General features: G+C 47.5%; 1 protein-coding gene across 6 annotated transcripts in view; it reads right to left on the bottom strand.

Annotated features, from left to right (window-relative positions):
* Positions 1–22,043, bottom strand: part of LOC119979031 (tetraspanin-18-like) — a 147,498-nt gene that overhangs the window by 12,720 nt on the left and 112,735 nt on the right. For 5 of the 6 annotated variants that reach the window (XM_038821003.1, XM_038821004.1, XM_038821005.1 and 2 more), the window contains 4 exons: positions 3,890–3,990; positions 3,341–3,535; positions 347–421; positions 156–254 (listed from right to left, as the gene is read on the bottom strand). In XM_038821003.1, the coding sequence (XP_038676931.1) occupies positions 156–254; positions 347–421; positions 3,341–3,535; positions 3,890–3,949 (429 nt within the window). In that variant the 5' untranslated portion in view covers positions 3,950–3,990. The remainder of the gene's footprint in view (positions 1–155; positions 255–346; positions 422–3,340; positions 3,536–3,889; positions 3,991–22,043) is intronic. The other variant, XM_038821002.1, reaches the window with a different exon arrangement.

Genomic DNA, 22,043 nt, shown 5'->3' with positions numbered 1-22,043 from the left:
ACGGACGGTGACCCGGGGCCGGGATCGAACCTGGGATCGAACCCGGGTCCGTGGTGCCGTAAGGCAGCCGTGCTACCCACTGCACCACCGTGCTGCCTGTACATCTGGGCTTCTGGTTGGAGTGGTGGGAGGGGAGAATTTATTTTAAAACTTACGTCCATCATAATGGCATTCCAGGTTTTTGAAAAGGTATCTGTGGAATTGTCTCCTTCGTACTTCATCTGCAATTCTTTTAAGAAATAATCCTCTCTTATCTGAACATAAATGACAATTTTCACATTAGCACAGGGTAATTACTCATAGATAGCCAAAAAGTAACAGGTTTTTTTCTGTTTATTGTACTTACCTGCTTTCTGAAGACCAGCGCAAGAACAGCAGCAACTAACTCCAGGAGGAAAATGAGCAGAATCAACAGCAAAAACTGCAAGGAACAGGACACACTCAATTAATCCTCCTGCCTTAAACTACCTGCTTGAGTCACTGTGTGGGGAAGAATTTGACATTTAGAGCAAGGTCATTAATGCACAAAAGATGTACAATGAGGATTTGGTTGACAACAGAAATGTATAATTTGTCACTTTAAACAGGAGATATCGGGTGGGAATTTCCGGCCCTTCCCGCCGGCGAGCCAGGCAAAACGCCATTGATATCGGCGGGACCGGATGATCCCGTCAGCGGTCAATGGCGAGACACCTCTGCTGCCAGAAATGCGCGGGAGAAGGTGGACGGAAAATCCAGCCTGTTGAATTGATGCACAATTAAACATTCCTGTTTTTTTTTTTCAAATGTTGCCTTCACACAGGCAACTACCTGGCCTTCGATTTTCAGCCTCAGTGATTCTGAAACTGTCTGGAGCAAACTGGAGAAATTCAATCGTAAACTAACAGTTACCTTGTCACAGTTACCGATTTATTAACGGGATTTATTAAAAGTCAAATCTGTGAACCTAATCAAGTAACAGGCGCAGCACATGTTTCATTATTTTATTCAAAAAAGTACAATTTGGCTTTAGTCTGGTGGGTTTTAGAACTCTCAAGGAGGTGATCCTGATTTTTTAAATAAAATTCTTACAGTAAAGCATGGAATGCATTGCTGTGTGGGAGATGCAACAATAATAATAGGGATGATCTGAAATCGCCAGCAGGGGATGCTCACAACCCACAGTCATTGATAAGCTCATTTCTGCTTTGTCAGGACAAGTCCTCAAATACGTAACTGCATTATTTTCAAATTACTCAAGTTTGCTGGTTAGTCAAGTTCCTTGGATAGTAATGGACATTGGTTGAAGGGTTGGGAATCATTGGAAATGCCACCAAAAAAGAGTAGGAGATGAATAAAGAGATATGAAGGGGTAGGTAAACTCTGTTTAAAAGCCTGTTGGGTTGTCGGTGGAAGGAAAAGTGATGGGAAAGCAGGTTTGGGAGCTGCACATATTTAGGTGGCAGGAATGAATGAATTAAGCAGAAGAAAAGTTGTAACGAGTCTTCATTTTTAGATGGAGCTTTGAGATTAAATCCTTTTAGCCTGGAAAATCTTACAAAAAGTCTAATGGAATTCTGTAACGCTAATGTGGCACAATTCTTTAAACCATAGATTACAGTGGGCCTATTATTATTTACAAATAAACATATAAAATGGTATTAAATAGCGCCTTTCATAACTTGGGGACATAACATGCTTCAGAGTCAGTTAAGTATTTTGGCGAGTAGTCACTATTGTAAATATATGTCGCCACAGCAGTCTATTTGCAAACAACAATGGGCAAATAATCTGCTTTATTGATATTGGCCTGAGGGAAAAATATTGGACAGATCGTAGAATCCATACAGTGCAGAAGGAGGCCATTCGGTCCATCAAGTCTACACTGACCCTCTGAAAGAACACCCTACCTAGGCCCACTCCCCTGCCCTAACCCTGTAACCCCACTCAACCTTTAGACACGAAGGGGCAACTTAGCATGGCCAATCCACCTAACCTGCAGATCTTTGGACTGTGGGAGGAAACTGGAGCACCTGGAGGAAACCTACACAAACACAGGGAGAGCATGCAAACTACACACGGTCACCCCGAGGTCAGAATTGAACCCAGATCCCTGGCACTGTGAGGCAGCTGTGCTAACCACTGTTCCACCCTTCAAATAGTGTCATTTATATAAAACTGAGAGGGCAAATGGAGCCTTGGTTTAATCTCTCATCCAAAAGGTGGCCACTTCAAAAGTGCAGTGAAGTGTCAACCTAGATTATGTGCTCGACTGTCTGGAGCTGCAACCTTATAACTCAATTTGTGCAACCCGCTGAGCCATTCCCTGGGACTGTGTCAAATCTTATCAAGAATTCTGGACGATCTGACAATATTTACAGCGACCCCTGAGAATGTGTTAATATTTTATAGGGAGTACCTTGGAGTCTCTGAATATTTATTGGTGGTCCTTAGAGTTTGTCAAAACTTTATAGGGAGTCCCTTGGAATGTGTCAATATTTTACAAGGATCATTGGGTTTATTTATAATATTTACTCGGGGACCATTGGAGTCTCTCTATATTTTATGCGGTTCACTATTTTACAAATAGAAAGTTTAAAAGCATCACTTTCATAATTATCTGACCATCATGTGGAGATGCCGGTATTGGGCTGGGGTGAGCACTGAAAGCTAGTGTTTGAAACAAACCTGTTAGACTTTAACCTGGTGTTGTAAGACTTCTTACTATCTGACCATCAGAAAGGACTTTCAGAGATGAACAAATCACCATTAGTCTGTTCACATAATTTTGTCCAATTGGCTAATGAGCTGACGCCAATCCATGACATAATTCTGATTCTTATGCTACGGATCCGAATTAAGTTTCAAAAAATAATGCTCTTCCATTAATTTTGTTGGTTTTCTGAGGTAATGAAGCCTTCAGGGTGGGATTTAAAATCAAAGCCAGTAGCAATCCAGATGATCTCAACAATTTCGCTCCTCTCAAGAGCCTCAACGCTCCTTGAACTAGGAAGGGGAAAACCTCAGCCACAACACCGCCCAGTGAGCACTTGGTGGAAAGGTCAAAAGACCTCAGGCAAGGACACCATTGATTACGATGCTCCAAAGGCCAAGCACTTGCCACCACACAGGTGGTACAAATGTCTGAGGGATAGGACGAATGGCACCTTGTAAACACAGCACCTTCAAAACAGATAGGGAAAAGGTGTTTTACCTGCTGATGTTATCCTAATGGGAATATAATATGCATTTGTTTAACTTATCTTGGGGAAATACAGGTCGAATTTTAATCATTCTCACACCTCTGAACATCAATCAAAAATAATGTGAAAGAATGAAGATTTCAAGTTGCTGTACGTACAGTCATAAGTAGTTGTTTGCTCTCTCGAATGGCTCCCCAGCAACCTAAGAACCCCAGGAAGAAGAGAATTACCCCGACTGACAGGATGATGTAAGCCCCGGTATAGATCAACGGGTTTGCAGTCACAATGTTCTTGAAGCCATTCGGGTTGGTTGTAACCCAAATTCCAACTCCCAGCAGACAAGTACCCCCTGCCTGTAACAAACCATAGTAAGGTTATTACAGAGAGCTGCTGCCTCTTGCATTAAAATTCATCAGAGTCCTGCAATAATCTCCTCAGCTCCTGGATATTATTTCATAACTGTTTTTAAGATAAAGTACCCTTTATCTCGTAATACAATTAAGCCACATTCTAGACTTTAATAAAATTACGTGGCATGTATTTGATTAAAGTTATTGAATAACTGCCTGTTGCCATGGACACAATTTTAATATCATTTCTTGTAATTACCGATCTCATGAATATTCTGAGGGTTTTATAGCTGAGCGCCTGTTTCGTGCAAATAGTCATTTTCAGCTGTTCATAAATGCGACCAACCAGTTACTTACAAAAATTAAAGTATTGGACAGAAACATGAGATACTTGATACATGTCCGAGATTTTTCCATTTGGAATCCAGTCGTTTCAATTGTTTGATACAGCTTTCGGTCTGAAATGACAATTGAAAGAAGGCTGCAGTTTACACTTTGCAATAATTTAATCATAGTTTGGGATCATAACTTCTTTGAATGACCACCATAACACAAGGACTATGCAACTCTGAACAGTTCAAAAAATAGTAGAGCTACGGCCCTTCTTTAATTCAGGGGTTTCAAATGAAATGAAAATGAAATGGCTTATTGTCACAAATAAGCTTCAAATGAAGTTACTGTGAAAAGCCTCTAGTCGCCACATTGCGGCACCTGTTCGGGGAGGCTGGTACAGGAATTGAACCCGCTCTGCTGGCCTGCCTGGGTCTGCTTTAAACGCCTGCCATTTAGCCCACTGTGCTAAATTAGCCCCTTGCAGTCAGGAGCACCAATGATTATACATGGGGCTGATAATGTTGCAGTTCAGTTGGTTGGTGGCAAAGTCCCATAAGAAACACCACTCAAGGATGGCCATAAGTGAACTTAATATCTTCTTTAACGCCCTGTGATCCTGGAAATTTCTTCAGTTCTAAAGTACTTCCTAAAACTGGGAATGTCAACCTCCAATTTTGCTTCATACTCCTGAGATGTAGCAATATAAAATTTGTAGTTGCTAAAGAGCTTTGTTAATAATGTCGATGTGATTCGTAGTATGGATCACTAGCAGGCTGGAGAGATGGGTTCCAAATATTTAATTGTCGCACAAAAAAAATTACAAAACGTAAAATTTCACTCATCAGATTTCTCGCCAAACAGATATGGAAGATAAATTGTTTGTCATGGTAGGATGATTTTGGGGGAGTACATCAGAACATAAACTGAACAGCAACTGTTGAATAATAATCAGCTCCCTTCATATTGTTGTGGTAGCGAGGCAGGGTATCGCTGTCATTTGCCATAGGTGAGTTACTAATCTCAGTCATAATGTGCGAAAAGGCACTTTGCAAGAGGCAGGCTGTCTCCTTAGATGGTACCGAGAGGAACAATTATAGGGATTGATGCTCTTCCCCCCACTCCCTCCCCACACCCCATGAAAAACAGTTCCCTGACCCATGCATGGCTCTCCTCATCGCTCCACCCCTTTTCTTTTTTCACAGCACTCCTGCACTGCAGAACAAGGCCATTCAGCCGATTAGATCTGCAGGATCCTCTGACAAAGTACCAATTCCCGCATCCAATTCCCATAACCCCACCTAACCTACACTCAGGGGCAATGTAGCATGGCCAATCCACCTAAACTGCGCATCTTTGGACTGTAGGGGGAAACCGAAGCACCCAAAGCAAACCCACACAGACATGGGGAGAATGTGCAAACGCCACACAAGATCAGAATTGAATCCGGGTTCCTGGCGCTGTGAGGCACCAGTGCTAACCACTGTGCTACTGTGCCTGTACTGGTTGGGTTCTGTGGTGATGTCAAAGCAGATTTCCCCCACCACCCAGAAGGTGTGAGTTGTTCACCAGTGAAGTGTCAGAGCCAACTGTGAAAATGATTCAGGCCTCAAACTACTTCCACAGGCTGGGCAGTGAGCTCATTCCACCCGTCTTCCATCCAATCAAACTGTTCATGGGAAAACCAAACCTCAGACGCCCAGATTAGGCCAGCTTAAAATTCCTATCTCATTCGTCAAGTTGTTTTCTAGATTTTTTTCTGCTCTTTCTGTCCTTGCCTAATGCCTCACTAATTAGTTCCGGGGAAGTTTTAACCACCTTCCTTTGGGCAGACAATGAGTAAATGAAGCCTGGAACATTTGTATTTGTTGAGCATTTGAGCTATAGTCCTAAATATCACTTGCAATAAATATTCACAGTTAATTCATACTCAGAAGGCATGGCCTTTCTTACTGTGAGCAGTCTATTACTCACGTTGCTGCTGGGGCATTCTTGCTGTCCTTATAGGGAGCAGATATTAACTCCATTTTCCAGTACAATGCTGTGACGTTGGAACGTCGTCACTTGTGATCCAGTGTCACAAAATTCCACTGGGTTGTCTCTAAATTTATTCAGCTAATGAGCCAGATGATAATCATGGAAGCCATGGTTTGGTTCACCATACCTCCTCAAAGCATAACACCATACAAAGAAAACAAAAAAAAGAATAGTACAGCACAGGAACAGGCCCTTCTGCCCTCCAAGCCTGCGTCGACCATCTGCCCATTTTACCTAAAACATTTCCGGGGTCGTATCCCTCTAATCCCATCCTATTCATGCATTTGTCAATATGTCTCTTCAACGTCACTATTGTACCTGCTTCCATAACCTCCTCCGGCAGCGGGTTCCAGGCACCCGCTACCCATGTGTAAAAAAACTTCCCTCATACATCTCCTCTAAACTTTGCCCCAAGCACCTTAAACCTATGCCCCCTAATAATTGACACTTCCAACCTGGGAAAAAGCTTCTGACTATCCACTCTGTCCAGGCCCCTAGTAATTTTGTAGACTTCTATCAGGTCACCGCTCAACCTCTGTCGTTCCAGTAAGAACAAACCGTAATTATCCAACTTCTCCTCATAGCTAATGCCCTCCATACCAGGCAATATCCTGGTAAACCTCTTCTGCACCCTCTTGAAAGCTTCCACATCCTTCTGGTAGTGTGGTGACCAGGATTGAACACTATACTCCAAATGTGGCCTAACTGAGGTCTTATACAACTGCAGCATGACTTGCCAATTTTTATACTCAATGCCCCAGCCGATGAAGGCAAGCATGCCGTATGCCTTCTTGACTACCTTCTCCACCGACTTGTCACTTTCAATGACCTGTACACCTGTGCACCCAGATCCCTCTGCCTGTCAATACTCTGAAGGTTTCTGCCATTTACTGTATATTTCCCACCTGTAATAAATTTTACAAAGTGCATTACTTCACATAAACTCCATCTGCCATCTCTCCTCCCAAGTCTCCAAATGATCTAAATCCTGCTGTATCCTCTGACAGTCCTCATCACTATCAGCAATTCCACCAACCTTTGTGTCATCCGCAAACTTACTAATCAGACCAGTTACATTTTCCTCCAAATCATTTATATATACTACAAACAGCTATCCACTGCCAATGCTCTTCTGGGTATAAAACCATTTTTTGAAGGGCAATTTTTAATATTTACCTGTTGATTGGAAACATTACTCTTAGGTAATGTAATAATAAACTTCCCTCTGCTAATCTTAGTAAAGGTTTGGTGCCACTATAAATTATCCAAACTTATTTATTCACTAAGGCTAAAGTGCTTTTAAAGTGGCTTTAATGCAAATATGTTTCATCCTTGGTGTGGCTAAATTGTAACTATAAAAAGTTTATGTCATGTTGTGTAATAATATAAATTCACCAATCAATCAGAAGGGATTGGGTAAATACATGGGATCATAAATTAAGACTAGGCACATGTGAATAGGTATACATGGGAAGAAAGCTTGAAGGAATGAAACTAAGACTGGATCACATGAGATGTTTTGCTTCTAGTGATGTTATGCTACTATGCCTTAAAAGCATATCACAACAACCCTCTTACTTTTAAAGATATTTCCCCCCTCCTCCAAATAAATAGAACCATTTGCAATACATGTTTATGTTTAGTTACAAAGCATATGTGTATAGAATTGGTGTGTCTATGAGCCTCTAAAGTGTAGAGGCAATCTGCTGGAACATACAGATTTTGTGATGGTAATCTTGTCTTGAGGTTTCTTTAATTGCTCAAAGTGATCTTTGGGGTTGTCATTCTTGGATGTTGTTTCTGGTTGTATTTGGGCCATGTTCTAGATGCAATAGAACTGGTTGAGGAGCTGAAATGGATGTGATTTGTCCTCAGTTACATCTAACTGTTGCACCTTTGTGTGAAATGACTTAAGAAGACCTTGGTTCTGAAAGGGCCCCTGTTATCTCGGCTGGTTGCCATGCAAGTCTGTATACAGGTTCATTTTCTAGATTAGTATATTGACAAACTAGGGAACAGGCTATTTTGTGCAATGGGGAAGGGTTAATTAACAACCTTTTTGTAAGGTGGCTTCGAGGGAAGAGTGCCCATAATATAGTAGAATTCTATATGGAGTTTGAAAGCGATTTAGTTAGTCCAAAACTAGCATTTTCAATCTAACCAAAGCGATGAAGAGTTAGTTGACTAAAGCAGATTGGGAAATTCCACCAAAGATTATGATGGTAGACAAGCAATGATTTTTAAAAATTGATCCATAAATTGTAAAAAGAATTATGCATACCTTTAAGGCACAGCAACCCTCATAAAAAGCGATCTAATCCTGGTTAATGAGAGGAGTTAAAGATAGTTTTAGGTTTAGCTGCATATATTGCAATTGGAGACAGGACACCGTGAGCATCTCTCAACTCTGCCAGGAGAAACTGGACGGCACACGTGTTGTATCTGTAAAATCTCAGATACTTTGACCAGTGTATTAATCAAATGTTTTACCCAGCTACCCTTATTTGCGAGATGAACAAAGGACAAAACAGCTGCATGGTTTAACACAATTTTATTCACAATTCTCTCACTCACAATGGGTGGGGTTCTCCCAGTCCTGGGCCAGGCTGGAGAATCCCCGCAACCGGGCCACGCCGCCCCGACAGGCAATTCTCCACAGAGTAGAGAATCGGCGCCATTGGCGCCGACCGCAGGCCGTTCTACGTGGCCGGCTGCCAATTCTCCGGCCCGGATGAGCCGAGCAGCTGTGAAAAAAAAAACGAGACCCGCCGGTGCCGTCCACACCTGCTCGCAACCGGCGGGAACTCTGCATGCAAAGGTCGGGTGGTGGCCTGTTGGGGGGGGCGGGAGGGGGGGGGGGGGTGGCTCCGACCCCAGGCCTGTCCCCCGGTCTCTTTTCCTATGCGCCGGCCCCTGTACACCTGCGTCATGTTGCGTCGGGGCCGACATGTTGAAGGAGGCCACTGAACATGCGCACATTGGCGCCAGCGCTACTCTGCATGTGCATGTTGGCACCGGCGCCACTGCGCGGATTCCGCAGCACACAGTTTGCACCAGGATCGCCAGCTGGAGAGGCGCGAACCACTCCAGCACCGTGCTGGCCCCCTGCAGGGGCCAGATTTACTCCTGGCAGTGGCCCGTTCACGCTGCCGTAAAACTCAACGGCATTTACGACGGCGTGGACACTCTGCCGCGGTACGGGAGAATCCCGCCCAATATGACTCAGACTCACAGCTGAGCTCTAGTTATTACCCATACTTAGTGAAGGAGACTGGTCAGGCTAAAATCATTCGATGTGGATGTCTTCTCTGGGCTTTGAAACCCAGGGTCCCTTCTTCTTGCGATGGTTATGCCTGGGGTCTCCCAGGTTATCGCTGAAGATCTGTTTCGATGTTCCTTTCTTTATACTGGTCTGCTAGCATTGAGTAATAGGTATCTGCCCACAACTGGCCATTGTCTCATCCAGAGCCCTCGATACTCCTGTTTATCTAGGATGATTCATTGTCCTCTGAAACATCCTCGTCTGACTAGCTAACAGCTCGTTATGTTGACTGATGGCTTCTTTTGTCTGTCCTTCATCCTGCTTCAAGGTTGATCACCTGTGTCTGGAAATTCATTACATATTCATAGCATGGTCCTGTTCTTTTGTGTAAACATGAGTAGGTAAACACAAAGTTCGTATAGCAATGAGAAGCTTATGTGTTGACTTGATTGTTCTTGCAGACAGCCAGTATCGATTCCAGCCACGGCATCATGTGACAGCTTCTTTTCCTGGCCTATGTGCCTTGTCAGCCTGCTTTCAGTGCCACACACAGTGTGATGAATGTAGGAAATTGTTGTAGGTTATGTTGCAGTAATATTATTAAAACCCTGAGTTCAAATACACACAGACAATATGCCTACTAAAGCTGTGATTAAGGGGTTGTGAAGGTAATCATTGATTTTAACCATTTACCTCTTTACATATAGAAGGCTAATTGAATATTGTTTATGTTTAGGAGGTTCCCTGGTGTATAGATAATTTATGAGGGATTATGTTTAGTCCTAGCTGAGTAGGTCATGGGACATCTTAGTGGGAGGAGACTGGTGAATGTTTTAGGGTTGGGATGCAGATTATGTAATTAATGGGAGGAGCCAGGTCTGTCTGTAGATTGCAGTTTGCCATAGGACTTTAGTCTTGACAAGACAGAAGGATTTTCAGGGTGTTCCTGAAAGGGTCTCCCTCAAAAAGGTCTGCACAGAGAAGCAAGTAACCCTGATTGGTTTTTTTAAAATAATTTTTATTGAAAAATTTTGAATTTATACAACAACAACGAACCATAATAAATTACAAAAATAAAAATATAATTAGCAATCATAAACATTCGCCCCACCTCCATGAACAACACAGCATATTAATAACAACGCAAATTAACACAATATTAAGTTACATAATAGAAACTACATTAAGGAACACCCCCCCTTACCCTCCCCTCCCTCCCTGGGTTGCTGCTGCTATTGACCGAGGTACCTATCTTTGAGCCAGGAAGTCCAGAAAAGGCTGCCATCGTTTATAGAACCCTTGTATTGATCCTCTCAGGGCAAATTTGACCCTTTCCAATTTTATAAATCCCGCCATGTCACTGATCCAGGTCTCCACACTTGGGGGCCACGCATCCTTCCACTGCAGCAAGATCCTTCGTCGGGCTACTAGGGACGCAAAGGCCAGGACACCGGCCTCTTTTGCCTCCTGCACTCCCGGCTCTACCACAACTCCAAAAATCGCGAGTCCCCACCCTGGTTTGACCCTGGATCCAACCACCCTCGACACCGTCCCCGCCATCCCCTTCCAGAATTCTTCCAGTGCTGGGCATGCCCAGAACATATGGGCATGGTTTGCTGGACTCCCCGAACATCTGGTGCATCTGTCCTCACCCCCAAAGAACCTACTCATCCTAGTCCCGGACATGTGGGCCCGGTGCAGCACCTTAAATTGGATGAGACTAAGCTTCGCACATGAGGAGGAAGAGTTGACTCTCTCCAAGGCATCCACCCAAGTCTCGTCCTCTATCTGCTCCCCAAGTTCCTCCTCCCATTTAGCCTTCAGCTCCTCCACTGACGACTCCTCCACCTCCTGCATTACCTAATAAATGTCAGACACCTTCCCCTCTCCGACCCACACCCCCGAAAGCACTCTGTCCATCGTCCCCCGCGAGGGCAGCAAAGAGAATCCCTCTACCTGTCGCCTAGCAAACGCCTTTACCTGCAAGTATCTGAACATGTTCCCTTGGGGAAGGCCAAATTTATCTTCCAGTTCCCCCAGGCCCGCAAACCTCCCGCCAATAAACAGGCCTCTCAATTTACTGATGCCAACCCTTTGCCACCCCCTAAATGCCCTATCCCTGTTCCCTGGGATGAACCGATGATTGCCACCCAATGGAGCCTCCATCGAGCCCCCTGTTTCCCCCCTATGCCGTCTCCACTGTCCCCAGATTCTTAGGGTCGCCGCCACCACCGGGCTCATGGTAAACCTCTTAGGAGAGAGCGGCAACGGCGCCATTACCATGGCACCCAGGCTCGTACCTCTACATGACGCCATCTCCATTCTTTTCCACGCCGCCCCTCCCCCCTCCATCACCCATGTACACATCATTGACACATTGGCCGCCCAATAGTACCCCAAAAGGTTGGGCAGCGCCAGCCCGCCTCTATCCCTCCCTCGCTCCAGGAACACCCTCTTCACTCTCGGAGTCCCATGTGCCCACACAAAGCTCAAAATACTGCTAGTCACTCTCTTAAAGAAGGCCCTGGGGATAAAGATGGGCAGGCACTGAAAAAGGAACAAGAACCTCGGAAGCACCGTCATTTTGGCGGACTGCACCCTCCCCGCCAATGACAATGGCAGCATGTCCCACCTCTTGAACCCCTCCTCCATCTGATCTACAAGTCTGGTGTAATTATGTTTGTGAAGAGTCCCCCAGTCCCAGGCCTCCTGCACCCCCAGGTACCTAAAGCTCTCCCCTGCCCGCCTAAGCGGGAGCCTACCAATTCCTTCCTCCTGGTCTCCGGGGTGCACCACAAACACCTCACTCTTGCCTAAATTTAGTTTATAACCTGAAAAGGTCCCAAACGCAGCTAGCAGCTCCATCACCCCCGGCATCCCTCCCACCGGGTCCGCCACATACAGTAACAGGTCATCGGCATACAACACCCTATGTTCCTCTCCACCTCGCACCAACCTCTCCACCTCTCTGAATCCCTCAACGCCATCGCCAGCGGCTCGATTGCCAGTGCAAACAACAAGGGGGACAGGGGGCAACCCTGCCTGGTCCCTCGGTAAAGCCGGAAGTAGTCCGACCTCCTCCCATTCGTGGCCACGCACGCCATCGGGGCCTCATATAGCAGCCTTACCCATCTAATAAACCCTTCACCAAATCCAAACCTCCCCAACACCTCTCATAAGTACCCCCACTCCACTTTATCGAAGGCCTTCTTCGCATCCAGAGCCACCACTATCTCTGCCTCCCCCTCAATCGCCGGCATCATGATGGCATTCAACAATCTCCGCACATTCGTGTTCAGCTGCCTTCCCTTCACAAAACCTGTCTGGTCCTCGTGTACAACCCCTGGCACACAGTCCTCTATCCTGGTGGCCAGGATTTTTGCCAGCACCTTGGCATCTACGTTGAGGAGAGATATGGGCCTGTATGAACCACACTGCTGGGGGTCCTTGTCCCTCTTTAAAATTAACGAGATCAGCGCCCGCGACATCGTCGGGGGCAAAGTCCCCCCTTCCCACGCTTCATTAAGTGTCCGCACCAGCAAGGGGCCCACTAGGTCCACAAACTTTTTATAAAATTCCACCGGGAACCCATCCGGCCCCAGTGCCTTCCCTGACTGCATCTGCCCGATCCCCTTAACTAGCTCCTCCAGCTCAATCGGCGCACCCAACCCCTCCACCTGCTCCTCCTGCACCTTCAGGAAAGAAAGCCCGTCGAGGGACCTCTCCATTCCCCTCCTCTCCCCCGTTGGCTCCGACCGGTACAGTACCCCGTAAAAGTCCTTGAAGACCTCATTCAACTCTACCCCCTTCTGCACCACATTCCCACTCTTGTCTCTCACTCCAGCAATTTCCTTAGCCGCATCCCGCTTGCGGAGCTGATGAGCCAGCATCCTACTCGCCTTTTCACCATGTTCGTACGCTGCCCCTTGTGCCTTCCTCCACTGTGCCTCCGCCTTTCTAGTGGTCAGCAAATTAAATTTAGCCCGCAGGCTGCGCCTCTCCCCCAACAGTCCCTCCTCTGGTGCCTCTGCGTACCTCCTGTCTACCTCCAGCATCTTTCCCACCAGCCTATCCCTCTCACTCCTCTCGCTCCTCTCCCTGTGTGCCCGGATGGATATCAGCTCCCCACGAATCACTGCCTTCAGGGCTTCCCAGACCATCCCCACCTGAACCTCCCCCGTATCATTCACCTCGAGGTACCCCTCAATACTTGCCCGGACCCTCCTACACACCTCCTCCTCCGCCAACAACCCCACATCCAACCGCCACAACGGGCGCAGGTCCCGCACCTCCCCCATCTCCAACTCCATCCAATGCGGAGCGTGGTCGGAGATTGCAATGGCCGAATACTCGACCTCCTCCACTCTCGGAATCAGTCCCCTATTCACCACGAAGAAGTCTATCCGAGAGTAGACCCTATGTACGTGGGAGAAGAAAGAGTACTCGCGTACCCTCGGCCTCACAAACCTCCATGGATCCACACCACCCATCTGGTCCATAAACCCTCTCAGTACCTTGGCCGCCGCTGGCCTCCTACCCGTCCTAGAGCTGGACCGAGCCAGTGAAGGATCCAACACCGTATTGAAGTCCCCCCCCCCCGGCCCATGATCAGACCTCCCGCCTCCAGATCCGGGACCCGTCCCAACATACGCCTCATAAAGCCCGCATCGTCCCAATTTGGGGCATACACACTAGCAAGTACCACCTTCTCTCCTTGCAGCCTGCCCCTAACCATCACATACCTACCCCCCCTTATCCGCCACCACCTCCGATGCCTCAAACGACACATTTTTCCCCACCAGAATCGCCACTCCCCGGTTCTTCACATCCAACCCAGAGTGGAAAACCTGCCCCACCCATCCCTTCCTCAGACGGACCTGGTCCGCCACCCTCAGGTGGGTCTCCTGAAGCATTGCCACATCTGCCTTTAGCCCCTTCAGATGAGCAAGTACCCTCGACCACTTCACCGGCCCATTCAATCCTCTCGAATTCCAGGTGACCAACCGAAACAGAGGGCGTCCCGCCCCCCCTCCCCCGTCAACTAGCCATAGCCCGTCGACTGCCCGCCCCAGGCCAGCACCCCCTGCCCGACCCAGTCCCCACAGCGACAACACCTCACCTCTGTCCCCCCAGCCCCCACCAGTTCCTTCCTGACGCTACCAGCAGCAACCCGGTATTCCCCTTTCCCCCCACCTCCCTTCCCCCCCACCCCCAGGCTAGGAACCCTCCTAGCCGCGAACCGTCCTCCATTGTACTTCCGTGGGTCAGCTAACTTCTGCTGACCCCGGAAATGCCCGCCAATAACCCAACCCCTCCCAAAGTGGGATCATCCCCCAATCTATCCCTCCTCCAGGCACCGCTCCAGCGCGGGGAAGAACCAGTTAAGGCCCCGCCTCCCCCCCGTCATCGTCTCCACCCCCCAGCCCCGCAGCGCAGGAAACCAGAGGAAAGCCCGCGCTTTCGCACTGCCCCACCACACCCTTCTGACGCAGCTCCCAAATACCAGTCCCACTCCACACCCCCAACCCGACATCGAATACAACAAACCCCCCCAACCCTCCCCGCAAGATACAAAACTCAAACAATGCCCCACAGCAAAAAAAAACATAACAGAACAACACCCCTATAAATAATCATAACAAAATTTCAAAAGTACAAAAAAAGAGAACACAGCAACAGCAGAATCCAGCAATAAAGTATTACAATCGACCCCGCAACCCCCAACCCGTAGTTCAAGTCCAGTTTCTCCGTCCGCACGAAGGCCCATGCCTCCTCCGGGGAATCGAAATAATAATGCCGGTCCGAATAAGTTACCCACAGGCGCGCAGGCTGCAACATCCCGAACTTTATCTTTTTCTTGTAAAGCACCTCTTTCGTCCGATTAAACCCGGACCGCCGCTTAGCCACCTCCGCACTCCAATCCTGGTAGATCCATACTACCCCACTCTCCCAGTTGCTGCTCTTCACCTTCTTGGCCCAGCGCAGCACACACTCCCGATCACTGAACCGGTGGAACCTCACCAGCACCGCACGCGGGGGTTCATTCTCCTTAGGCCTCCTGGCCAGTACTCTGTTTGCTCCCTCCAGCTCCAAGGGCAGATGGAAAGACCCGGCCCCCACTAGCGAGTTCAGCATCGTAGCCACGTAGGTTGTCAGGTCTGACCCCTCCAGCCCCTCTGCAAGGCCCAAGATCCGCAGATTTTTCCGCCTCATGCGGTGATCAAGCTCCTCGAAGCGTTCCTGCCACTTCTTGTGGAGTGCCTCGTGTCCCTCCACCTTACTCACGAGGATCCCGGCCTCCTCCTCTCGTTCAGTGGCCTGCGTCTGCAACTCCTTGATGGCAGCACCCTGGGTCGTCTGAATCTCCGAGAGCCTTCTGTTCGTTTCCTGCAGAGAGCTCAGTACCTCAGCATTGAAGTCTGTGAAGCAGCGCAGGAGAGCAGCTTGTTGCTCCAGGGCCCACTGCTTCCACTCCTCTGGAGCTCCGCCGGCCGCCATCTTGGATTCCTTCCCCCGTTTTTTCTGGGGAGCTGCTGCCGTTTTTTCCCCCTTTCCACTCCGAGTTCGAGTCATGGACTGGGGGGAAAGTCGATCAGCACACCTTCTCCCACCGGGAGACGTCGAAAAATTTCCGTTTTGGGCTCTAAAAAGAGCCGAAAAGTCCGTTTAAAACGGGAGCTCCCAAATGTGCGGCTTCCTACGTCATTGCCGCCACCGGAAGTCAGTAACCCTGATTGTTAACATTAATTATAAGTGGCATTTGAACTGTAATGGGTTGCTTATTTGGCAGATGTAGAGAGGGAGTTAAAGCTTTCCCCCCTATTATTTAAGAACTGTTTTAACTGTTAATCAGAAAGCTTTTGCTATGTTGCTAATGTGATTGATTCTATGTTTAAATTAAATGGTTTTTTAAAGAAATTTAGAGTGCCCAATTCATTTTTTCCAATTAAGGGGCAATTTAGCATGGCCAATCCACCTAGCCTGCACATTTTTGGGTTGTGGGGGCGAAACCCACGCAAACACAGGGAGAATGTTCAAACTCTGCACGGACAGTGACCCAGAGCCAGGATCGAACCTGGGACCTCGGCGCTGTGAGGCTGCAGGGTAACCCACTGCGCAAGTTTGTTTTAACATAAAAGATACCTATTGGTTAATGTTATAATTCCTGGTTTAATAGTCTTCCCTCACAGTCTTACAAATTGCAAATTGTTGGGATTCCTAACAAAGGGAGTTGAAAAGATGCAGGCTTCCGAAGGAACAAGTTACAGTCCAGATAACCAAGGAATTGGGACAGAAAAACTGCCTTTTTACAATTTGAGTTAATAGAACAAGATCAAGGTATTGTTCAGAAGAATTCAAGGAAGAACAAACAAAGTGCTCTGAGTTAAAGAGGCAATTGCAGTAACCAGACTCTAAGTGGGCAGCAAACTGAGTTAAATCAAAAGTTTGATGCCATTTTAACTTGATGCAATTGTGAACAGTTTGTACAGCAGTCAAGACAAAAACATCCTAAAGTGGTCAGTGTTAAACCTGAACTGGATTCACTGTTGAAAGTGGAGTGGAAGCTTTGTTTAAAAGTGTCATTTAGAAAACCTAGACTGGATTTCGGAACGCAAACCACTAATGGAAAACATTATTATTAACAAAGATCTTAAAGCATGTTTTTTAGGAGAGGAGTTTGGAAACTCTCATGTGACAATCATCTGGAGAATCTGAGGAGAAAATCACAGACACTAATTTGGGTTCAGACTGGTTCAGTGTGTTTGTTTGACCAAAGCCAATGGGCATGTTTCTCCATCCCGCCATGCCAGATTTCTGGTTCAGCGCGCCATCGGGATTCTCCGTTTTGCCGGCTGGCTGAAAATTCGGTTGCAATTCTCCTAATGGAGAGTTAATGCCGGGTCGGTCTTCCTGCGAGCAGGTGATGGGAACACCAGCAATCATTTGTATCCCATGAAGGCATCTTTCCAATCTTGTTTCACACAAGCAAGAAATCACATCAGCATCAAACCTGATTGTTAAAGAGTGGCGTGCACAAGCCAGTCCTCAGTTGGCAAGAGACATTGAGGTGAGTGTAACAAAGCCTTTCTGCCATTGTGCTGCACTGCTCCTAATGCGCTGTACACCACTCTGGGCCTACCGGTTCCCGCCCTCCATTTCCATGCTGAACTGGTCAGTACCGTACTGCTAGTCCCACGGCCCCTCCATAGCGAGTGGAAATGTGAGAGAGGGTGATGATGAGTGGGAGGAAGGTTCGGGGAGGGAGACAGTTAGTGGAAAGATTGGGGATGGAGAAGGCGAACGGGAAGGTCGGGAGTGAGATGGCAAGTGGGAGTGTCTGGCAGTGAGATGGTGAGCGGGCAGGTCGGGGAGCTGGGTGGAAAGTGAGCGTTATTGTCATTTCCGAACACGGTAATGGAGCTGGGGAGAGAAAGAGAGTGTGAGAGAAACCATAGATTGAGATCAGTCCAGCTGTCAGTTGGAGTGGGGACTGAAGACCTTGGGAGGCAGTCTGCTTGCTGTTTAGTTTCAGGGGATCAGCTGCTGCACATTAGTCTGGCTGACTGATAGCTTCGGGCTCCAGAAACTGACACAAGTGAATTTCGACTGTTATTTCCATCTGATTAATCATGTCAGACTTGGCTCTCATCCGTTAATTTCCAGTCATGGGGGAGTCTCCCAGTTCTTTGTTTGTGGGCTATAATGGCAGTAAACTTCATTTAACCATTAGGGTATGTGTGGCTGGAATAAGTAAATGTGTGGCACTTCTTCAATTATTGAGCAGTCGCACATGTGTGCAGCTTAGAGGGCCCATTGCTGAAAATCAGTGCCGAAGGAGAGAGTGATTCTTGAAGAAGATGGTTACGGACATCCGTGCCCCCATTAGCGCAGACCTGACAGCTCGGACCACTGAACAATATACCTTGCCAACAGCAGTTAAGGTAAGTGGATTACTTTGCTGTTGGATCCTTTCAAGGGACAGCGGTGGGCATGTGCATCACTGCACAGGTGGCTGCACCAGTGCATCACTCCAGTGACAGGTCCCCTCTTCACCAAGGCTGGTCAGCACATCATGTTCATAATTGGTCAGGCATCGCAAGCCCAGAGGGCACTAAGTTATGCTGCCATCATTGGATTTCCCCAAGTGCCAGGCATCATCGATTGCACCCATGTTGGCATCAAGGCACCTAGTAACCAGCCAGCGAAACCCATCAACAGGAAAGGCTTCCCCACCTGCAAAGTTAATCTGGTATGTGACCACCATAAGCCACTTGTGTCCTCACCTTCCTTGCAGCTTTCCCAACTCCTTCATCCTCTGCCAGGCCAAGCTGCTTCCAATCTTCTCTCTAACCCTCAAAGTGCAGGAATGGGCCTCAGGGACAAGGCAAATCCCTTGAAGAAATGGCCACTGACCCCTCGATGGGAGCAGTGGACATGGAGGCAATACAAACAATGCCAACTGCTCAACAGAACAACCAATCAGCGGGCGGGCGGCTTCTAAAGATACAATTCCAGTGGTTGGCAAAGAGATGCAGGGAAGAATACTCCGTTTGGAAGTCTATGTTCTCCCGCCAGAGCTGAATTGCAACCGGTTTAGAATCCCCCTGGGAGCACAAACTGGCAAGCAATTCTGGGCCTAGTTTAGCACAGAGCTAAAGAGCTGGCTTTTAAAGCAGACCAAGGCAGGCCAGCAGCACGATTCAATTTCCGCACCAGCCTCCCCGAACAGGTGCCAGAATGTGGCGACTAGGGGCTTTTCACAGTAACTTCATTTGAAGCCTACTTGTGACAATAAGTGATTTTCATTTTCAATTTAGTATTCCACGCCATGCAAATTTATACATTTATACACCCCAAGTACGGGGGTGACCTAACCTTCTCCCCCAGGAGCCCCTGTAATAGCGAGACCCCCACAGGGACCTCTGTAATAGGGAGACCCAACCCCACATGGACCCTTGTAACAGGAGGACTCCAATAGGGACCTCTGTAATAGGAAGCCCCCACAGAGGCCATTGTAATAAGGGAACGCCCTACCTAAAGCAAAACCCCCTCACCGACAGCCCCCAGAAAATAGATGCCTGTCTGAGAGCTATAGAGCAATCCAGACAGGGGAATGAGAGGAATTACAGCTGCAACACTTACCTTGAATGTCCATTCCTTGAAGGAGAACAGCTCTGACCTGCCTCTGGTTCCCACAGATTCATTAGCTGCAAAGCATTCATATCTCTCTAGTAGTGGTCTCTGATTGAAAGCTTCTACAAACCATCTGCAGCTTTAATTCATTTATGTCCCTTCATGATTCAGTGGCCTAAGTGCGAAACTCCAAAGTTTTGAAACATTGGACACATCAAAGGGAGGTAAGTGCATTCCAGGCACTAAGTGCATTCCAACCATTCAAGTGTGGGAGCAGGGTCTCCCTATTACTGGAATCCTTGGGTGTGGTCCCCCTATTACAGGAATGCCTGGCGGCGTCCCCTATTGCAGGAGTCCGGGGGGGGTCTGGTATAAGAGGCGTGGGCAGTCAGTGCATTGTTGGGTGGGGGGGCTCTCAAATGGGTTTAGATGGTTTTTACCAGCATGGTCCAGACGTGGTGGACCACGCTGTGGGCCAAGGGGTCCACCACTCCAGGGCCATACTGTTAGAGACCACAAGTGATTCCTGGCTGGACCCGCTGAATATTTATTTACATTCCTCTGCCTGCGCGCATCGTGGATCTCGTTCATGCCACCACCGGGATGGGGGACGGAGCAACTCATTTGGATAGGCACCTAGCACTGATTCCTTTTTACCCCCAACACCTGATTCTCTGTCCCAACGGGGAATGCGATCCGGGTGTCCCGGGACGAAGAATCCCTCCTGCAGTCTTTGTGGACAGTGAGCCCTGGAAAGGGACAGCTCATCAGAAAGGAGCAGCATCAGGAAGAAAGAGGAGACCGCGGGAGATAACTGTGTGCAGGGAGGTCCCCGCTGCTGAATGATGAGGAGGCCTCTAAACGTCACCCTGTGGGATGAGAACCTCCCTCCTCTCCCTCACGGTGAAGTGAGGGGCTGCCCAAACCTTCGGCTCCACTATGACATCTGGGTTGCCCATCTTGCAGTGGAATGTTCTGGCACAGATTTCTCCCTCAGGACGACGAGCAGTCTCAGTGATGGCTGCCACGGGGTGTCTAAATAAGTCCCACTCTTCACCTGACCCACCTCAGTGACCACCCCCATTGGTTTTAATTGGACAGGAAATCCAATCGATAAAGGGTCACCTCCGAGAAAGTCTGAACATCAGTGGGTTCCCACCAGAAACAGACCCTGCTCTTGTTTCAAGTGTCCATGATGAAAATCCAGCTCCCTGTACCTGTGGACACGATAGAAACACACTCGCTTGCTATTATCATTGTCAGTCACACAAGCAAAATCATTGTTTCCAAAAGCTGAATGATGTGCTCTAATGATGGCCCTGACTGACTACCCTGGGTCTGTTTCAGCTTTTGCTGATTATTAATGTCCCTCCTTATCTGCATGGGTTAAAGCATTGACTGACAAAATTAAAAAGCTCGTGGTCGTCATGCATAAACCAACAAGGCGGGATGGCGTATTAGATTTAGTGAGTAATAAACCAGAGTTAATTAGCAACCTAACAATACCCGAACATTTATCTAATCAGAATCATAGCATGGTTGAGTTCAGCATGGTGTTTGAAAGAGAGAAACACGAAGCAGACATTAAGATTCTAATTTAGATGAGCCTGCCTTCAATGGGTTGGGACGGAGACTGGCGGCAGTAAACAGGACAAGGGCTGTTAATGGGCCAAATGACAGGTGATCAGTGGGAGGTGTTCAAAAAAGAATCAGATGTGATTCGGAACCAGTTAATTCCCCTAAAGGAGACAAACATGAACAACTGAAGAGGCAAGAGGCAACAAAAAAACAGAAAAGGACAAAATGAAGAATCTATCCTGGTGAAGGATAAACAGAAAAGTTAGAAATAGTTCAAATTTAAAGATACTTGACGTTCTAAGTATTCAGATCATTAAAATATCATGAACTGGTATAGAAAATAATTGAATAAGCTAATGATTTGCTTTTCCTGCCCCCCCCTGAACTTTTTTAATTTGATCTCAACTCCATTTTTCCTCTCTTTCACAGTCTTTTCCGAGCTACATTCGTTAACACGACAACTTTTCTGATAACCTACCTCAATTCAACAGCTGCCAGTTAAGGACCTAACCACTTCCATTTCACTGTGGATGTCCAATCCCTCTACACCCCCTCCCCCACCAGGACAGTCTCAGAGCTCCCTGCTTATTCCTTGGACAGAGGCCCCAATAGTCTCCATCCACCACCAGCCTCTTCCACCTACCTGAGTTTGTTCTCACTCTGAGGAACCTCCCCTTCAACTCAACCCACTTCCTCCAAACAAAAGAGGTTGCCAAGGGCACCCTTATTGGTTCCAGTGACCTTGTTTTTTTGTGGGATATGAGGAACATATCGGTATTCTGGCCCTGCTCAGGTCCGCTCTCTCATCTCTTTTCCTAGTACATTGATGACTGTGTCGATAGCCCCTCCTGCTGTCGCCATGAACTGGAAAATGTCATCGACTTAGTTTCCAATTTGTACCGTTCGCTCACCTTCAGCTGGTCCACCTTCCCTTCCCTTTCTCGAATCCTCGGTCTCCATTTCCGAAGATTTCTACTAATGTTCATGACAAATCATCGTACCCCCACAGCTACAATGACTACTTTTCCTCAGATCCAGTCTCCTGGAAGGACTTCATTCCATTCTCTCAGCTTCTCTATCTACGTTGCATCTGTTTTGATGATACAACCCTCCGCATGAGCACTTCCAACACCATCCTTTTTCCTCAACATAGCGTTCCCTCATAGTGTG

This window comes from Scyliorhinus canicula, chromosome 15 (assembly GCF_902713615.1).
Source record: "Scyliorhinus canicula chromosome 15, sScyCan1.1, whole genome shotgun sequence".
NCBI lineage: Eukaryota > Metazoa > Chordata > Chondrichthyes > Carcharhiniformes > Scyliorhinidae > Scyliorhinus > Scyliorhinus canicula.
The sequence above is the reverse complement of the archived record's forward strand: the minus strand, read 5'-3'. Positions and strand labels throughout refer to the sequence as shown.